The sequence below is a fragment of the Rhamphochromis longiceps genome, linkage group LG7 (assembly GCF_057381845.1).
Source record: "Rhamphochromis longiceps isolate RC_006_pf linkage group LG7, R_longiceps_female_GT1.1, whole genome shotgun sequence".
NCBI lineage: Eukaryota > Metazoa > Chordata > Actinopteri > Cichliformes > Cichlidae > Rhamphochromis > Rhamphochromis longiceps.
In genome coordinates, this window is record NC_140563.1 from 26,087,857 (window position 1) to 26,109,233 (window position 21,377).

The following is a 21,377-nucleotide window of genomic DNA, read 5'->3' on the forward strand; positions in this document are numbered from 1 at the left end:
GGCCGATTGTTGAGTGAAACAGATGAACCAGAATTGGTTTGTAAAAAACGGTGCAACTTCAGTGATGTGGAACTGGTTTGGTGTTTGTCCGTCAGATACACGACAAAGCACATTTTTTTGCAGAACATGCAAGCGGCCGTCGTTATTGTCGTATTTGTCGGACTAAGATGCTCTTAAATCTGGGAGTAATCTGGGTCCTAAACTCCGTATACTTCAGGTCAAACGAACACTGCAGCATCACTGAGAGTTAAAAACTGTCTAAATTCTTTCATCTTTAATAAAACGATCAGCATTGCTGCTTTACCAGGTGTAACTATGAAGTTTAACTTCCAGGCATCCATGAAAACAAAATTTATTACATTTAACGGAGTTAGAAGTTAGCAGGAAGCTAGCGGAAGTTAGCTCGCTAGTTACCTAAGCATGATATAGCATGTTCTGACTGAGAGATTTCTGAAAAAATTCAAACGTACAGCTCTGCTATCACTTCCAACATAAATGAAGACAGGAAACTAAACAGCAGTGACGTTTGTAGGGTTACTGAAGTTGGGCTAGCTGGTATATAATGATGTGCTACCTGATCGCTAGCGACACAGCTATGTTAGCATAACGTAAACAGTGAAGCTGGAGGACAAACACTAACACTTTTCCACTTATAAAAGTTAACGTTAAGGTTCCTGATAGTTAGAGACAAATGCAATCGCATGGCAGGATGCTGTAAACGGACCAAACTTCAGTCAGGAGAACAACTGAGATAATCCATCCACAATACGAGGTTAGTCATTAATATACTGCAACAACATGGGAATAGAGCAGCTGCCAGAGAATTCAACATTAATGAATCAATGGTACAGAAGTGGAGGAAGCAAGAAGAACGAGTTTAATAAAGTTTGATTTATCTGACTGCTTTGTTTCGCTTAATGTGCCTTATAATCCCGTGCACCTTATGGTCCGAAAAATGCGTACTGCACACTGCAGTTTAATGTTGCAAAGCACCTCTTTTTAACTTCAGTGGATATTATACATGGTTATGCTCAGGATATGTCAGCCCATTTCTACTGGAAATGCCTTTTGGTTAAACTTTCAGCAAGGAATTTGCATTTGCACTGTTACATTTTTATAAAGCTTTAATGTACATAAAAACCAGCTTCTTGTTTAAGTGAAAATAAATGGAAGGTTGTCTTTTTGCGCTAGTAATGTTGTGGAGTTGTATTTTGTCTCGCATCAATTATATCGTCAGTTATATCGTTATCGCAAATTTTCAAATATATATCGTGATAAATATTTTTGGCCATATCGCCCTGCTCTATATGCATGTATATATTTATTTTCTCTTTCTAATGGGAAAAAACACTGCTCACTTATCAGAATCAAGGAATGCTGAATTATGACAAGAAGGACAGTCATGATTATTTTGGTCAGGTTTTATTTCAGAAGTATAAGATTGCATTAAGCTAACAAACCATCTGTTGATTGAACTAGATGTGACAGGAGAGAGGAGGGTCTGACTGTTACCATCCCTGTTACATTCACGTTTAGCCATGAATGTAACAGGGATAATCTGCCTTTCTGAAACACTGTATGACCAGTCAGTACTATTCAGTATGACCCAAAATAAGTGACTGATAAACTCGTTATCTTTACTCATTAACTCAGCGGAAAGTATTTTTCAGAGTGTATTTGCAGCCAGAAGTATTGTCTCCTCGTGGCTATTAAATAGAATTCAGGTTTAAGCTATTTTGCTTCACTTTTCAGATCTGTAAACTATGTTTATTTTTTATACTGTTTGTGGACCAGACGAGTAGGTATTGATCACCGAGGGTGGTCTGTGGGTGCAGGTGACGGCAGACTTGCATCTCAGATGACCTGTATTATAACTATAGGTAGTGCGATGGCAGGGCCAATAATAAACCCAGCACCTCAGTCCCATGGACTGAGTAACAGAAACTAGGAAATGCTGAGACACCTGCAGAAAAGGCACCTTGAAGCAATTGTTGTTGTGATTTGGCACCATATAAATAAAATTGATTTGAAAAACCTTTTTGTAACTTTTACTTCCTCTAGTCAGTGCTCGTTGACCAAAAGTACTCTTCCGTCATCTCGGCTGGAGCTGAAGTAAACGTACTGATATGAAAAAAGGCGTTGCGTTTAATTTATTACACAACATAAAATACAAGTCCGTCCATTCGCTTTCGCTTATCCTTTTCGGGATCGTGGGGGGGCGCAGGAGCCTATCCCAGCTGTCATAGGGTGAGAGGCAGGGCTCAAGTTTTATGCTTAAAAATTATAAGTAATTGTTTTATCATATTTAAATTGTTTGATTGTGTTCAAAGCCAAATTTTTAATTGAATTTCTAATTAACGGCCCAGCCCTACTTGTAGATAGAAAATGCATGCTGCAAATATTTGGCAGTTTCTTGTTGGTTGTGTTGTTGGTGATTTTTTTTTTTTTTTTTTTTTTTCATTTAACTAAGTGGAGGTGAGCTCCTTATGGAGGTGTGTTCAAGGATACCAAAATGCATCATTGTCTTCCAGAAGACATTTAATTTCTTGAACAAGCAGCCAGCTCTTAAATCTCTCTTTGGGTTGTTGGGAGTATGAATTTAAGTTGTAGAGGATTAGAAGTCAGATTTTTTTTCTGAACTTTTTTTTTTTTTTCAATTTCATTTTTCCGTAATTTTTTTCTGTAGGAAGGGAAAATGATGTTCGAACAGGAACTCTACCACAACTTCTTCATCAGCAACTCCAGACCCTACTTCATTACATTTGCAGGAGATGTAAGTGTTTGTTTTCTTTTGACTTCTTCAAGACTTGAATGTCTACAGCAGATGATTAGTCTTCCTGTTTTTAGAGTCTATTCTCACCAAGAATTTTATCAGCATAAAATAAGGCTGTGTGGTTCTTTCATATTTCCAAATATCAGTTGTCAGGCTTGTCTTTATCCACCTACAGTGTATTACGATTTAATGTTGCACAGTTTTTCTGTTCTTCAGAGAAAGCTGTTAGAATCACATTTCACCCTTTCTCTTTCTTTCAGACATGTCAGATTGGCTTGAACTTCGCCAGCGAAGAAGAAGCCAAACGATTCAGAGCCACCATTGATGACTTGCTCAACCGACGACAGCGGAAAATAGGTGAACTTTAATGTATCAGTTTGTCTTTGTGTTCTTCCTCAATTGGTTTAACCTTTCACAACTTTTATTGGAGAACACACCTTATCTTTTGCTCACTCAGCCTGAATGCGGCTCAGAAGTCACTGCCTTAAAGGCAGGTTTGGGGCTGACTTAGAGTTTGGCACACTGTTAGAAAAGGGAGGGGAGGTAGTTAAAAGTGCAGGATTGTTTAGTGGTGAAAGTAAAAACAGCTCTACTTTGAGCTGTGAATAGCACTGACTCTCCGGACACTAGCAGTGGAAGGCTTGTAGAGGACTGATCCTCACCAAAAGTATTTCTCGGAAGAAAAAAAAAATCACCTCTCATATCAGTCATCAAGCTGTGGTTTCCACTGACAGGTTTGGTTTGGGACTGTGTTTTTGTTTGTTTCTGTGGGGTTTTGTTCCCCTATTTCTATTTTTTCTTTCGCTTCGCTGCTGTGTGCTCCATCTCTTTCTCTCTGCTGCTGTAAAGCTGTCAGTCTTTCTCAGTAGAGTAAATGTCTCTGCTGTGAGGCTCCTCTAACTTCCCTTCAGCTCCTTCCAGCATGTTGGCCTTTTGAAGTGCACCTCTCAAACTGTGACGATGACTGAGGGTTCAAAGGCTCACGGGGCTGGCACAGCTGGCAGGACGCTGTATGGCAAACACAGTTGAGCTTTCAAATATTTTGCTTCTCTTCTTTTTCTGCTCAGGCCAAGAATAACCTGACTGCTCTATTAAAATGCTTTTTCATATGTGAAGCAGCATTTCTGCAGCTTAGGGCTTTAACAGAACTAACTGAACCTAAAAAGCACTTTTCTGACTCTTTTTTTTTTTTCTCACTAAAACCTCTTAATAAGTTCCGCTTCATACATTCTAAAGATTGCTGACTCGTGATTACTTTTCTGAAACCATAATTCTGTTAATTTTTCTTTTGCAGAGAAAAGAGGCGACCCTAAAAATGGTATGTTAAACTCTTAATAAGTTTTGCTTACGTAGGCTCTTAACTTTAGTTAATTTTGTAAAAATTATTTTTCTTATTCAGGCTTTAAAAAATTCAATAACAAGTACATAGAAATGAATAAAATGAGGATGTCATTCATCCCCTGAAGTAAAAAAACCCCCAAAGAAATACAGCAAGATGCAACATGTGGAGAAATGGCAAAGTAAACGCTTCAGTTATCCAAGGATTCAATAGAGGATTGATAGAAATATGCTAAAACTGTAGCATATGAAGCACTGAATAACCAAGAATATAGGCACTCAATCATTTCCAATATTAGCAGGTTACTATTCTAAATAAATGAATTCTAAGAATCTAAGCCAGGACTGCAGTAATTATCTGTGCGCAAATACATGTTGAGCTTTTAGTTTCTTGGTTCAGTTTTCATGTAATCTCTTTTGCTACATTGAATTAAATGGTGGTTTGACAGGTCTTTCTGTAAATACACCTCCTAAACATTAGTAACACTTAGATTTCAGAAACTGCCGTTTCGTACATATAGATCATCTGCTTATAAACCACCAAATATGCCCAACAAATGCACCCGATTGCTACTATTGACCTTCTATTTTTTGTTTTGTTTTGTTCTTTGTGTGTGTATTTTGAAAATTACTGAGTGAATTAGCAGTTGGAATATCTGTTTGAACTTGCTTGTGTGGGTTTTGATGGTTACAGTGGAGAGACCATTAAATGAAAGCTGTTAAACACATGAACTTCAGACAGTTTTGATGGCGATTGGTAAGGAATCCATTGACTTTGTACTAGGATATAGAATAAGAACCAGCTGATGTCCAGTTCAGCTAGTTATTTCTAGAACAGTTCAGAGCTGCAGTGGCTGTAGGAGTGGCTGTAGCTCAGGTGGTAGAGCAGGTCACATACTAACGGGGAAGGTTGGTGGTTGCATGCCAGATATCCTTGGGCCAACATATTATCATCCATCGGAGTCTGAATGCACTTGAATGTTAGATTGTGCAATGGGTGTAAATTTGTGAATGGGTGAGTGAGGCTAGTTGTGTAAAACACTTTAAGTGCTCAAAGTAGAAAAGCGCTATATATGAACCAGTCCATTTCCCATTATCCAGTGTTTAAGAGCAGTGTTGATCAAACTGGCAAACACTGGTCTTGTAGAAGGACCTCCTTGTATGACCGCATAGGCGAGACAGTGATGACAACAGCGTTCGTCCTACAGAACGTGTGTGTGTGTGTTAGTGTGTGTGTGTGTTTGAGAAATGCCATTAGACTGTTTCCTAACACATTGGCAGCATTGTTTCACAGTCTGGCTCTCACACTGACAGAGTGAAGCAGGTTAAATCTGGTTTATGGAGAAACCTTTCTGTGCCGTATGTAGACCACACGCTTTCTGTTGTTCTCTTTAAACCCTCTGGTGTGGGTTTTAATACTTCATACAAAAGCCTTTGTTGGTGATAACATCTTCAAGTATGGAGAAACTAGTCATATGTATTGCTCAGGTCTGATTTTGGCCCCGTTCTTCCCCACAAACAGTCCTGAAGGTTCTGTGGGCCCCGTCTATAAACTCTGAGCTTTAGTGCTTTCCAGTGATTTTCAACTGGATTTAGGTCAGATGATTGGCTGGGCCGTTCTAGCAACTTGAATTTCTTTCTTTCTGTGTGTTTGGAATCATTGTCTTGCTGAGACATCCACACTCATTTCATCTTCATCATTCTGGTAGATGGCAGCAGGTTTTTATCAAGAATGTCTCTGTACATTTTCCATTCATCCTTCCTTCAGTTACATGAAGCATGCCAGTGCCATATGCTGAAAATCAGCCCCACACCATGATGTTCCCACCTCCAAACTTCACTGTTGGTATTGTGTTTTTGCAGTGCCTTTGACCTTTGACCTTGTCTAAATGTTGTTCTGCGCTTCAACATGCTTTTTCTTCAGCTGTGGAGCCTTGCATGGTGAGCGTGCATACAGGCCACGGTGGTTGAGTGCATTACTGATTGTTATGTGTGTATTGTACCTGCTAATGCCAGGACTTCTTATTAATAATTATGTATTACATCAGTTTAAAATATTTATTAAACTTCATTCATGTTTTGTGAATTTTTTTCAAAATAGAAATTAGCACGTTCTTCATTTTTGTTCATCTAAATGATTAGGTTGGATATTGGTTAATGATGGCTGCTTTTGAGTCCTTGCTTTAATTAAGAAGCTGTAAAATGTGGTTATCAGTGTGGATGGATATTTGATGTTAGTTTTTAGAATTTTATAAATGATTAATCCTTTGTATTTTCTTTTCAGTCAGTACTATTAAAGTACTTATTTTGATATCAAAGCAAAAGTACCTCAACAGCTCTGTTTGAAGGCAGGGAAACAAGCACCTCCCCCATCCCACCCTAGTCCTTAGGCTGCTGATGAGGTAGACCTGTTGGTCTAGTTGTAGAAGTCCAGAATTCTTGGGGAGTGTGGTGGGGGTGCAACCAGGGATTCAGACATAGATTACTAGTGGATTAGTGGCTGTGTCAGATGTTACTTCAGTTTGTGGAGATTACAAGGAATTTCCACACTGTATGGCTTGCACCAACAACATGGACAGTTCATTGTGCACATTAAAAAAAGAATATGTCATGAATGCTCAGTGCAGCCTTCTGTCATATCGGTACATGGGGTTATAGCAAGGCATGTTGATGGCACTGTAAGAGTGTCAAAAAGGGTCGCTTGCTTGGATTATTTTCCTAGAGTTAAGAGCAAACCAGCATTTCATGGAATTTAGTTTCAGTTCCCTCAGACAGGCGTTAAGCCTTTAAAATATATATATTTGTGTAAATAAGGGTGGGTGATCTTTATCCTTCAACCTCAGGTCCTCTACCAGAGGTCTGGGATCTTGAGGGTCCTGCGCAGCATCTTTGCTGTTCCTAGGACTGCACTCTTCTGGACAGAGATCTCGAATGTTGTTCCTGGGATCTGCTGGAGTCACTCGCCTAGCTTGGGAGTCACCGCACGTAGTGCTCCGATTACCAATGGGACCACCGTTACCTTCACTCTTTGCATTTTCTTGAGTTCTTCTCTGAGCCCTTGGTACTTATGTTCCTTCTTCTTGATGTTGCTTTCATTCGGTATCACTACAGCCGTATTCCTCTGCTTGTCCACCACTACTATGTCCGGTTGGTTAGCCACCACTATTTTGTCCGTCTGTATCTGGAATTCCCACAGGATCTTAGCTCAGCCATCCTCCACCACCATAAGGGGGGTTCCCATTTTGACCTTGTGATTTCCAGGCCATACTCAGCACAGATGTTTCTGTATGCTATGTCGGCCACTTGGTTATGGCGTTCCATGTATGCCCTGCCTGCTAGCATCTTGCACCCTGCTGTTATGTGCTGGATTGTCTCAGGGGCATCTGTGCACAGCCTGCACCCAGTTTCTATGGATCTTGTACTTGGAGCTTGTTCCTGTGCTGCCATGATTAGTGCTGCATCTGTCAAGAGGTGCTGTGCTAGGTTTAAATCTCTCACAATGGATGTCCCTTTATGTTTTTGCACTGTCCTAATACTGAACTCATGATGTCAAGATGCATACAAATATGTACACACAAACTCATTTACTCGCACATAAACACATTTCATTCCAATGTTGACCCTGTGCTAACTTGCATATGACAAATAAAAACTAAAACAGTGACACCACAACACTACCAATGTTTTGATGAGTTCTTCTTGTCCTTAGCGGGCGACCAGCGGCGGTGGTCTGCCACGCAACCAGTACGCTGCTGTAGGTGCCGCAGGTTCTCTTGCTTGATCAACGATTATCTTCCACGCTTTTCGATCTAAGGCGATGGTTCTTGCCTGCTCGAGGTCAAGTCGAAGGGCCTTCAAATCATCCTGGATTTGTTTAATCCATGTCTTCTTTGGTGCATTTCGATGCACCCTCCAATCGGTGGGGCGGGTCAAGCAGAGTAGGCCATGGGGGTAGCGGCTTGGGTCCATTCGACAAATGTGGCCAAACCAACGGAGTCGGCGGCGCTGGATTAGGTCGCTGATCGTCGGTTGGCTGCCGCAGCTGGTGAGGATGGTGTCATTCGAATGACTGTCGTGAAGGGAAACGCCGAGAATGCATCTAAGGCAACGCATTTGGAAAACTTCGAGCTTGGTCAGGTCGTGTTTGAGCATTGTCCACGTCTCTGCGCCGTAAAGTAGAATGGGCAGGATCAGGGTTCGGTAAAGGCAGATCTTTGTCGCCAATGAGATGTTGTTCTTCTTCCAGACGCACCAGCGCAGGGAAGCAAATGCTGCCGCCGCCTGCCCAATTCTGGAGCGTATCTCCACTGATGATGCCACTTTCTTCTCCTCGACGAGGGACCCCAGATATTGAAATTGTTGGACTTGTTTGATCTGCACACCATCGAGGTGGACGATCGTTGGTGAGCCGTCGGTGGTCAGGACTTTGGTCTTCTCGGCGTTAACCTTGAGGCCGTACAGTTTGGAGTGCCGGGAAATGTCATAGAGGATGTGAGTTGCCTCGGTGTCGTCTTCGGCAAAAATGGCGCTATCGTCAGCGAACATTAGATCGGTGATAAATCGATCGGTCGAGGCTTGGACTCCGCGGCGGCCCTCGAATGCTTTGCGCATTATCGCATCGATGACGATGTTGAACAACAGCGGTGACACCACATCGCCCTGCCGGGCCCCTGTCATGATGGGGAATTCTTCGGACACTTCGTCATGAATGCGTACCTGGCTGGTCGAGCCATCGTAGGCGGTTTGTAGTAGTTCGATGAAGATCATTGAGCTACTTCTGATGAGTTGGCGATACTCATCTGTATCATCAGCATATATCATCAGTACTTATCACACTCACTCTGTATTTTGTGTCTCTCTCTCACTCACACACACACACACACACACACACACACACACACACACACACACACACACACACACACAAAGATACTTTTTGGCTGAATATGTGACAATAAAAATCTGAGTTGTTAAAAATCATTAAAAAAATTATAGTGGTTGTTACTTTTTCAACTCTTTCTGCTAACTTCCTCCACATGCACAGGCCCAACTCTGCATGTGGCCACAGTAGACATAAAGAACCCGGAGATCAACAATGTCCGATTCCACAACTCCCACAGCCATCAACAGCCATATCACATCAACAACATGCTGAGCCACAGCGGCCTGAGCCGGAAGGACAAGAAAACCAAAGGCAAGAAGAAGAAGCTGACGAAGGCCGATATCGGCACGCCGAGCAACTTCCAGTGAGTCCGAGTCACACCACACAGTGTACTGAGTGCTCCAGTGCTGAGCAAATAGGACTTTTTTTTTATTTATTGAACCAAATCAAATGTCTAAAATAATGAACATATTTTATCATGTAGTTAAACTTTTTCATCTGTTGATGGAGAAAATTACTTATTATTAATATTTATTATTGCACAATCAAATTTTGACAGTTTAGTAACTGCAGTTCTTCCATATGGGCAAGCTGCTCTTGTGGCCATTCTGCTCTCTTAAGGCCTTTTGTCTTGTGGCCAAACAGATTTCAACTGCAGTATCCTAGATTTAACCTGGCAACAGTAGTCCTAGTTCTGCTGTGGAGATCTGCTGTGAGTGGGAGAGCAGAACAAGGACCACCAGCTGCAGTCTAAGTTGGTGTGGTTGAAAATTGTCTACGAGATGTAGCTGATTATTTCTCTGTTGTTTACTGTCACAAGGGTAGGGGTTAAAAACGTGGTCCCTTTAGCACATGTGCATATATATCCTCACATATGCACACATACCACGCTGTGAAACCCACAAATATGACCTAATTCACACCTCCAGCTCATAGTTGATCTCCAAAGTAGGGCTGTTCGATATAACGATATATATCGGCTGACGATATAAAAACGTCTATCGTTTCATTTTACACTATCGTTTGTTTTGTGGTGTCGCAAAATAAACTGTTTACGGCAATATTTTCTCATCATTTTGATGGTCACTGTAGTGGCTATATTAATTTCTTAAAGTTCTCTCTTTCTCTTATATTTAATATAACCACACTACAGACGGACAAGTGCCTGTTTTTATGCGTTGTCGTTAGCAACAACGACGGTAAAACCACCGCGTGTCTGCTTGTTTATTTTCCACATAAACCTTTCAGAATAAAGCTCAAGATCCTGTTGAGACCTTTCAAAATAAACTGAATGACGTGAAAGAGTATGCAGAGTGTTTATGGATGAGAAGCAAAAAAGAGCCGTCAGGTGCTAGAAAACAAACCTTAGACTCAAACGTTAGAACAGGCTTTTCCCCGCAGCACGCCGTGTAATAAATACTTACAAAGAAAACTGCGGCCTTTACAACTTATGTCTAAAAATGTATCGATTCATCCATTGGTTAAAACACTCGACTCCAGCTACATGACGCCCAGCTGGAAACACTTCCCACAAGTCGAGCTGCCCGAGATTCACAGAATTTACAAAAAATGTTAAATTTTTGTGATTTATATCGTTATTGGGACGATAGATGTCTTATATCGGGATATGAGATTTTGGTCATATCGCACAGCCCTACTCCAGAGTGGGAAGACTACTATTCCCAGCTGCAGGTAATCATGATAGAGTTGTAGCTCACCCAGCCAAAAGATTTTCTGTGAAAGCAGCTGAATCAAGGTCACCATAACAGTGACCAGTGGATTGTGTCAGGTTACATTTCACCGCGTGTTATATTTGTATAACTATGCATGTGACGAATAAAGAATCTTGTATCAAGCTTGCTGATTGGAAAACACAAGATTAGAAAGGCTGGTGTTAGCTGGTAGGCAGAGACTGAACAGCAGAAAAGCAAAAGTCTGCTTTACACACCCTAAAACTTGAAACACAATGACAAATGATAAAGTTTTTGGACTGTGGTGTCTGTACAGTCTGATCTAGCAATGATAGGCTCCTTTGTGGCAACAGTGAACATGTTACATTAACGTCTGAGAGCCTTCAATGGCCACATTATCAGAGTGCAGTGTGTGCATTCACTGTGTATCATGTGCACATGCTAACCAGCTGATGTTCTTCTGTGTACTTACATACGCGTGTTTGCATGATCTCACTACACATCTGTCTTCTTCAGGCACATTGGTCATGTGGGCTGGGATCCAAACACAGGTTTTGATGTGAGTACCCCCCTTTATATATACACACACACAAGCAAGCACAGTAGTGACTTGTGTGGTGGCTGCTTGATGAAATCGCACAAATTTGGCTCTTGTTGCTTCCTGCTCTGCATCTGAGAACCTGCACAGAAGGAATTTGGAGATTTTCTGTCAGGTCAAAAAAACATCTGTAGGTTACATCTTTGTAACGCTGACTCTGTGGGCAATAATGTAGCTGTCACGCTGTCTTCCGCTTTCCTTGTACTGGCAACATTTACTGTGTGTTACTGGATCATTTATGATACATTACTATATGACTTGCAATTAATTAAAACGTACTTGTTTAAAGCTTTATGTGTCTACTTTACAGACCCAAAATGTATAAGGATGATGGATTCAGACTTGATTAGGCCCAGATCAGTCATGTCCCTGCAAGCCCCATTCAGATACATTTTGGATCCATTCACAGTTACTTATTGTCCCGACAAGATCAGGATACACTTTTAGAAATTGCTCAACCTTCCAAAATTATACAGAAATATCTAAAATGTAGTTGACCAACATGTAGATCGCTCTCTAAAGGCTTCTGGCATTGTTTTTAGTTAAATTTAGTATTTAAATTTAGTTTTGTGTTTTTGTTTTTTTTAGCTTACCGTATTTTCACGACCATAAGGCGCACTTAAAAGTCTTAGATTTTCTTCAAAAAGTGCGGCGCGCCCTATAGCGCGGTGCGCCCTATGTGTTGTAAGGAGGACGTAGTAGAGAACACCATGAGAACGTTAAAGGGTGAAGCGTGGGCGTTGATCGTATATACCGGGACAATCGCACATACCTGTATAAAAGAACAGGTTTGTGCATTATGCAGGACATCGTTGTTTTAACAACCCTGAAAATGGCAAAGAGACAGGCTTACGAAGCACAGTTTAAACTGAAGGCCATCAGCTACGCGGAGGAACATGGAAATCGAGCAGCGGCGAGAGAATTTAAGATTAACGAATCGATGGTTCGCAAATGGAGGAAGCTGGAAAACAAGCTCTGGCAGGTCAAGAAGATGCAGGTGAGTTTCCGCGGACATAAGGCGAGGTGGCCCGAGTTGGAGGAAAGACTCGAGCGGTGGATCATCGAGCAAAGAGCGAGCGGGAGAAGCGTTTCGACGGTCACCATTCGGCTAAAAGCAGTTTCACTAGCTGAAGAGATGAACATTGAACATTTCCAAGGAGGTCCGTCTTGGTGCTTTCGTTTTATGAAACGGTGCCATTTTCCCATCCGGACCAGGACTACGGTAGCGCAGCAACTTCCAGCGGATTATAAGGAAAAGCTGGCCATCTTCTGCTCCTACTGCCGCAAACACATCGGCGACAAAAACATCCAGCCCAGCCACATCACAAACATGGACGAGGTCCCGCTCACTTTTGACATCCCGGTGAGTCACACTGTGGAGAAGAAGGGGACCAGCACGGTAGCGTGCCCATCTCACAGCCGATGTGAAAAAACTTGTGAAGCAAATGAACTGTGAGCTTGCTGTCATTCCGGGAGGCCTGACAAAGGAACTCCAACCGCTGGACATCGGTGTGAACCGCCCGTTCAAAGTAAGGCTGCGAGCGGCCTGGGAGCGATGGATGACCGGTGGAGACCACAGTTTCACTAAGAGTGGAAGGCAGCGCCGGGCGAGTTACGCCACAATTTGCCAATGGATTGTAGATGCTTGGGCTAACATGTCTGCTGGCACTGTTGTTCGAGCTTTCGCAAAAGCCGGCATCGTTTCTGAGGAGCCGCACGGCACAGAAAGTGACTCTGACAGTGAAGACAGTGAACCTGGCATGTTTGATGGAGATTTAGCGCAGCTGTTCAATTCAGACACAGAGGATGAGGACTTCGATGGGTTTGATTGATGATAAAAATGTGAGTACCAAACTTTGTTTTGCTCCTGCTTTATTTTTAAATACGCACACTTGTATGCTTGTGTGTTGTTGATGATGACGATTATTGGTAATAAAAATGTGAGTACCAAACTCAGTTTTGCTCCTGCTTTATTTTTAAATATGCACACTTGTATGCTTGTGTGTTGTTGATGATGACGATTACCGGCAATAGAAATGTGAGTAAGGTACTGAATTCAGGTTTGCTCCCGCTTTATTTTTAAATATGCATACGGTACTTGTATGCGCCCTATGGTCCAGTGCGCCTTATGTGTGTGTTAAATACAGTAAGGGCACACATAACTGAGACTGCGCCTTTTAGCACAGTGCGCCTTATGGTCGTGATAATACGGTAATGTAAAACTGTTACTGTTAGCAACAGTTAAACACCTCTCCTGTTGCTGTAAGAGAGCCATCATGTGTCAGTGAAGTCTGATAATAGACAAAATTATACAAAGTTCCACTGAGCAACATTAAAGTATTTTTTTCTGTAAATCACATTAAGCATTTTTATCCAAAATTATTAACAAGTAAAGACTGTTTCTGTTGTTTTCACATTCAGTTGTTATCAGAAGCTTGCATACACTCAACATGGGCGCGAATGTTTTGGTAATTTTGGGCTTTTAATGGTTTCTTTGAAGTGTTTTTCCAAGTTGGAATGAATGTACAGCATATAACCTTAATGATTTTTAAAAAGATGCAGATGTTGGAGTTTATTTTGGGTTTTCTCTAATCCAGACCTGTGTCAGTTATCTTCTCTCCAGCTGATCATATCATATGAGTTACAGAAATCACATTTTGTCTAAAGATTTCTGAAGAAATAGACCAATGTGTTAAAAATGGCTCACAGCAGTTATACTGCAGATCAGGCTGTGCGCAGGAAATGAATCGTACTAACAAAAAACTCAGTTGCTGCTAAAACATCTATTTTAGTAGCATCCTTTAAACAAAACCTGTAAGGTTAGTATAATCTTTAAAGCTTTGATAAATGTTTCTAATGCACAGAAGCATAAGAAAAATAAAAATACCTGATTGGATACCAGGAATCAGGGTACAGCCAGTGTGCATTTCCTGCTGCTCACCACAAGGTGTCACACGGCACTTTGAGCGTCAGTCTGAGCTCCTGCACTGCGGACAAATTAAACACTCATCAGACCTAGAACATGAGGAAGTCTATTATTAGTTTAAAAAAAACAATCCAACATAAACAGGGAGCTGTTTAGCTTTTAAAACCAGTTTTATTCAGTTAAAGGGTCTTTAAAATATAAAGCACTTTGAGGCCACTGCTGGTGTGATTCAGCTCTATATAAATAAGACTAAATTGAAACTGAATTGAAGATCTTCAGCAGGAGTTAATATTTCCATAGACAAACAGTGACAGTAAGTAACATACAAGGTTAAAGCCTTAGCCCGGATACATCTTTGAACAGCAAACTTACCTGTTCTTCCATATTTACTTCAGTCCTTTGTTTTGTTTTTTTGTTTGTTTGTTTTTGTCTGCACAGCATAAAAAAATCAAAAGAGGAAACTGTAAAAGTATCGACAAAAAGATGTGAATTAAACTGCAAGCATTATGACATTCACAAAACAAGCATCGTGTTTACCTTTCTGGACCAATGTCAGTCATCTTCAGTGAAGACAGTGAAATCTGTCACATACATCCACACAGAAACCAAAGAACACACTTTACAGCCCAGCAGAGTTTATATTTTAAATGTCATGTAGTATCACCTGTTATTTCTCCACTACATTGTATGAGAAAGATGACACCTGTGGCAGCCACCTAGTGTTTTGGTGTTCAGGGTATTTATTTTTAGTTCATATTGTTTTATATCTCTGTGACTATCTCACAAACAAATTAATACGTCCACTCCAACTGTGTGGAAGCTTTAGGTAGTTATATTTAGGGCAATATCCCACAGTGACAGCTACAAATAAGCTAAAAAGATGTGATCCTTTTGTAGATTTCAAATAAAATGAAAGGTAAGCTGATGTAGTAAATATTCTTTTATTGGATTAGAAAATTGTACACTATAGTTTTCTTTAGATTTTGAATATATCGGAGCATTAAACAGGCGGATGTGTTTTTGGGTTTGAGGGTCCAACAGGACAGAGATGATACAGAAACATGACATCCTTATAAAGTTCACACTTTAAGTTTATGAATGTGCAACTTTTCACAGTTCTCATTCTCTAGTTACTTGCTGGATGAAAACATAATTTTGACTTATAAACACATGGACATACTTCATATAGAGAGGAAAAAGGGGGAAATGGGACATAAACTCCTGCACAAATGCTGGGCTTTATAGCAATGATGACGGGCTCAGGTTGTGTGATATGAGCAGGACAGAAACACCACAGAAGGGGAAGAATGACAAAGTTGATTCTGATTGATAAGACTTTGATTTACCTTGTATCTGGGTTTACATGTTATTGATATACAGACATATCTACTGTCTCTTTCTGCTGCCATCAGACATTAAAAAGCATTAGATGAAGTTTACGTCACTGTTACCAACGCCCATATTAACGGCCACCCAAGTATTTTTGTTTTTCTGTGGCTAAAGTCATATTTGAGTTGCTGGCCTGGTTTTTGCACCATAAGGTTCTTCATAAGGTCCTCCCCAGCGTAAAGCGTATTTTAAAATATACTTTGTCAACAGCTGAATAACCTGGACCCTGAACTGAAGAACCTGTTCGACATGTGCGGCATCTCTGAGGCTCAGCTGAAGGACAGAGAAACGTCCAAGGTCATCTACGACTTCATCGAGAAGAAGGGAGGGGTGGAGGCAGTCAAGAACGAGCTGAGAAGACAGGGTGAGCACACACACACACACACACACACACACACACACACACACTCTCTCACACTCACACTAACCTACCTGTGAACTGAACTGATAATTACAAATTGTTGAACAGTATAAAAAAAAGAGTTTTAAGTTCCCATTTTTTGTCTTTCACAGAGAAATAGAAATTGTTGAACTAGAAATAGAAATGTCTTTGTTCAAAAATGTACTGTGAACACAGAAATGATACAGTATATTAATTACATTTTTTAAATTAGAATAAAATGCTTATTTTTTTTATTGTGTTGTTTACCACTTCCAAAACACATAGCTATTTCATCGTTTTGGGGATATTTCATCATTAAAAAAAATAATTAATAACTGAATAAATGCCAGATTTAAGTGAAATGTTCATAAAAATCCAGTTGATTCTCACTGGTCAGTGTATGAAGTCAGAGATCTGATATTTTTGAACTTTTATAAATTCACATGTTGCAGTTCTTCTCACGGTTTTATCTTGAGCTGCCACCTGCTTCCTTTTTTCACATCACACAGCAAATATGAGCAGATCAAGTGCTTTTCTGAGTCTGAATTGTTATTTTGTGAAACGTACTCAGATTCTTCTGTCCTGACTGTTTGAATCATGTTACCATGGACTAGTTAGAAAAGAGGTGTTTGAATTTAGGACAGTGCCAGCGTATGTGTTGGTGTAAATTGAACCCCTCTTTAATTACCTGTTATATTCTAATAATGCGAGTCGTTCCCTCATTTATCTTTAATATTTTATAAGAATTTTATTTTTTTTAGTGTTGCAGACTAATACTGGTTAGTTTATAAAATGCCTTGTTTGAGAGAGTAGCCTGTAGTATGAAGTTAGTTTAGCATGCACATGATATATTTTACTCATGTGGCTTCAAATATTTCAGGTATCTACAGTCACATGAAGGTGGTTTGAATTTAGTAAGACAATCTGTGGTTACTTAATCTAGTTAACTTAGGAAAAGTTGGTGTAATCAGCATTATACCACTGAGAAACATCGACAGGGATAAGACTCTAAGCTCTCAAGTATCATTTTACTTGGTGCATTTCAGGGAAAGATAAAGACTTCAGACGATCTCTAAAGTTTCCAGGGATTTAGAGGTTTTTAGGTTTTTCCTAAAAAAAATTTCCAGTGAGCTGATTGGTCGATAGATGGTGATTTCTTACAAATTTATCTCTTGTGTCAAACACAACCTGCTCTGCAGCAGACTGGGCCTGCAGCATAAGTAATTGTTGCAGTGTGGTAAGAACTGACCCACATTAGACCCTTAGGCTACGTTCAGACTGCAGGTCTTAATGCTCAATTCCGATTTTTTGATCAAATCCGATATTTTTTTGTCTGCTCGTTCACACTACAAATAAAATGTGACAGCAAACGCGCTCCAGTGTGAACCCTCAAAGCGGCCCGCATGCGCAAAAGAAGATGTCACACACAACGCGCCGTTTAGACCCAGACCAAACGGTATTGTTTGACTGATGGCCGTTAATATAAAGACTTGTTTCGAACTTTACGTTTCCCAATTTTGCTTTAAGTTATTAAGTTATTTTGTTATTTACATATGACCTAATGATTATCCTTATTGCTGTTTTAGAGAGGAGCGGCGCTTCAAAGGATAGCTGCAGATTTCTGTCAGAATCTGCAGATTATACAGTACAAATAAAATGTTCACGTTTCTCCAACGTTGTCTTCACAACAGTTTCACTGACATCTACACTGGATGGCCAGGAAGCGTTCACAATGTCTCCGGCGCTGATAATTAGCGTCTGTCTTGTGTCAGTGACGTAAAAGGCGGATTTAATGCGACATGACCGTTCAAACAGCAGTCGCTTTCTGAAACATCAGATATGTATCGGATTCAGTACCACATACGAAAGTGACCCAGATCGGCTTTGAAAGGCGCTTTCGCCTGCAGTGTGAACGTAGGCTTAGTTACTTTGGGGCTTAGTTACTTTTCTGAGCTCCAGATCCAGATGTTTCCCCAGATCACAGTGCTGCAGCAGAGTGGAGCAAAACTGCACAAGAGTTAAACGTAGGATGTTTCTTGTTGTGTTCTACTTCTACAGCACCCCCTCCACCACCTTCTCGAGGCGGCCCTCCGCCTCCTCCCCCGCCGCCCCACAGCTTGGCTCCACCCCCACCTCCACCTTCCAGAGGAGGCCGAGGAGCCCCTCCTCCCCCTCCTCCATCCAGGGCCCCGGCCTTAGCCCCGCCTCCACCACCTCCCTCCAGACCGGGAACTCTGGGTGCCCCACCTCCCCCACCTCCACCCACCAGGGGAAGTCACCAGCCGCCTCCTGCATCCCACCACCACCACCAGTCTCCCCCTCCTCCTCCCCTTCCTTTACATGCCTCTGTTACTCCCCAACCTCCACCCCCTCCACCTCTCCCAGTGGCACAGCATTCTGTGGTGAGCAGCACTCCTGCACTGCCACCTCCCCCTCCTCCTCCCCCACCTGGCCCACCTCCTCCTCCAGAGCCAGATAGCGTAGGTGGGGGTGGAGACTCGCCTCATTCACCAAGTCCAAGTGGGAAGTCGGTGCTGTTGGAGCAGATTAGAGGAGGAACCCAGCTGAAGAAGGTGGAGCAAAACAACAGAGTGCCAACTTCCAGTACTGGACGAGATGCCCTGCTGGACCAGATCCGACAGGGAATCCAGCTCAAGACTGTGAGTCAGTCCCTTTGATCACTGCGATCACTACAATAATACATAATAAATACTTGAGGCTTTATTTGCACATATGAAGACAGCCTTTTTTTGTTTCCTTTCGTTCTGGGGTTTTGTTTTGTTTTTGTGAAAACCCACATTGTAGTTCCTGGTAGATTCTTCATAAGCTACTTGGAAATTTTACTACTTATTAGCCAGCTAACCACAGTCTCAGATAAGCCCACCAAAATTACCAGTGGAATGTTTTGTTTTTGTTGTTTACTGCTTAAATCAGCCTGTCCACTGTTTACTCCAAAACTAAGCTTTTCCTATATTCAGCCCTTTTTAGACAAATCTTTTATGGCAGTGTAAACGTATCTATGCATTTCATATAGTCACTCAGTCTGCCTTTAAGTCAGACTTAAAAATTAATGTAATCAAGATCCTTTGTGGAAAAAGATGTATTCAGAGATCTGATGTTTCCCCATTTGTTTTATCTACTTCATAATCATAATCTATTTTGTAAAACTGAACCTAGGTCTTATGTTATAATTAAATTATGAGGTTTTCTACAGTGTATATAAAGTACTGCAGTGTGGGCATAACATTCAACTAATTTAGCATGATTTTTAATTTGTATAATGAGAGTTTGTTATGTTTTGGGTTGTTTGTCATTTAAAGCAAATTCCATAAATATCTTTTGCAAATGTGCCTTTGTGAAGACTATTCAGAAAACAAGAGGACATGTAGTGAATGGACATGGGTATTTCAGCAAAAATACAACTTGATGTTCCACTTTTCATCCCGAGTTTTTCCACCTCACCCCCAAAAGCTTCTGCTACTACTGGCAAAAGGTGGCAGTGAAGAAACCTACTAGACTACCAACCACGAGAAAAGATGCATTTTAAGACAATACATTTTTAATCTACCTTTTCATATGAGCAGTTTTCCATTATAAATGTCTAAATGCCATAAGATTCATTTAAAGTTAAAACGTTCATCTTAAAACAATAATGTGAAGAGCAAACTCTGAACCACAACTTTCCTCTGGATTGTGTTACAATGCTACAATGTTGCAATTCTTTTTATGTTTTCTGTTTGTCTGTTCCCAGGTGTCGGATCATCCAGAGTCCGGCCCTCCGACACCAGCTCCAACCACAGGCATTGTTGGTGCTCTCATGGAAGTGATGCAGAAGAGGAGCAAAGCCATCCATTCCTCAGGTAGCAGCCTGAAAATGTTCCTTTTTCTGTCAGTCGATTTTCTCCATGGACCTTTCAACCTGTTGTTCATTGTTTATTCTTTAAGTTTTTCTTCTGTTGTTGAAATCAGAAAAATTACCAGTATTTCAGTTTAGTTTTCTCATCAAACATGTAGTCAAGTACTTATCACTGCCCCACCTCTCACCACTGTGTGTGTGTGTGTGTGTGTGTGTGTGTGTGTGTGTGTGTGTGTGTGTGTGTGTGTGTGTGTGTGTGTGCGCGCGCATCCCTGAATGCACATCAGGGAGACTGAGCAAAGGTTACCATTAGGGGTGTGTGTCTGTCAGCACATGTGTGGTCATCTGTAAAGTCTGTTCACTCGTTTATTTCCTGTTTAGATTTTGATTGACTGAGCCAATATGAAAACTCTCCGCCTTCTTCATCTTAATGTTTCTTTTCTCAGATGAAGATGATGATGATGACGAAGATGAGGATTTTGAGGACGACGATGAGTGGGATGACTAATCAGCGCACACACACACACACACACACACACACACACACACACACACACACACACACACACACACACACACACACATACACATACAGTTTCTCCTAAAAACCTAGTATCTGACTGACTAAAAATGTAAATGTTGTATGAACTTGCTGTATATTTATTTTTGCCTTATTTCTTCTCTTTTTAAAAAAAAAAAAAAAAAGATTATTATAAATAATCTGTGCAATACCTGATCCGTTAAATCTGGTCCGTTTGCCACACATCCTCACAACTCCACATGTCATTTCCTTCATGTCATTAGAAGCACTTAAATCCAGCATCAGCACAATGTGGAGACGGCACCAGCTACATTTCACTTTCGCTAATAGGTGAATAGAGAACACTCAACTTTGAGGAGTCTGAATCTGTGTGTGCTCCTTGAGAAATATTTGTGTGCGTTTTCATGTCTTCATTCCTTGAAAATTAAAAGGGAGACCAAATGGGCATGATCATCTTTGTGTTTGATAGCAGTTGGTTTAGTATTAGAGAACACTATTAGTTTCTTTTCATACTTTCAAGTTCCCTGCAAAATTTTGGTTGCGTCTTCTTTTTTTCCCCTTTCCTTTGATTCATCTGCTGCACCATGTCCTCGACTTCCATGATAGTTTTTGTTTTTTTTGTTTGTTTTTTTTTTGGGGGGGGGTACAGGATATCAAGCAGGACAATGGGGTCCTTTAAAAGACTAAAAGTTGCTACTTCAGACATGACTGGTAAGTTAGGTTTTTGTTTGGTTTTTTTCATTGGATCTAGTTCTTTTTTTTGCCATTCCTGTGACATTCCCTGCAGCATGTGGGTTTGCACTGCCTGTGATCCTGCATCTGTAAACATTGTAGGAAAATTACTTGTTTTAAAATTTTTTTATTGCCCTCCGGTGAGGCTTAATGCTGCATTTAGAAGCTACTGACGTCGACCAAGTGAAAAGGGAGCGAGACAGGCAGTGGTGGTGCACAGTCAATAAGAATACTAAATTGTATACCTAAATAAATGTTATTTACAGAGA

The 21,377-nt window shown here is 40.9% G+C and overlaps 1 protein-coding gene across 3 annotated transcripts in view; it reads left to right on the forward strand.

Moving 5' to 3' along the window:
• LOC146665409 (actin nucleation-promoting factor WASL-like) overlaps positions 1-21,377 on the forward strand; it is a 30,685-nt gene extending 9,308 nt beyond the window's left edge. The window contains exons 3-12 of one of the 3 annotated variants that reach the window (XM_085413037.1): positions 2,687-2,773; positions 3,034-3,130; positions 4,068-4,091; positions 9,156-9,357; positions 11,201-11,243; positions 15,808-15,961; positions 18,038-18,639; positions 19,731-19,839; positions 20,282-20,370; positions 20,421-21,377. In XM_085413037.1, coding sequence (XP_085269163.1) covers positions 2,687-2,773; positions 3,034-3,130; positions 4,068-4,091; positions 9,156-9,357; positions 11,201-11,243; positions 15,808-15,961; positions 18,038-18,639; positions 19,731-19,839; positions 20,282-20,343 — 1,380 coding nt within the window. In that variant the 3' untranslated portion in view covers positions 20,344-20,370; positions 20,421-21,377. Of the gene's footprint in view, positions 1-2,686; positions 2,774-3,033; positions 3,131-4,067; positions 4,092-9,155; positions 9,358-11,200; positions 11,244-15,807; positions 15,962-18,037; positions 18,640-19,730; positions 19,840-20,281 lie in introns of all 3 variants that reach the window. The other 2 variants (XM_085413036.1, XM_085413038.1) reach the window with 2 other exon arrangements.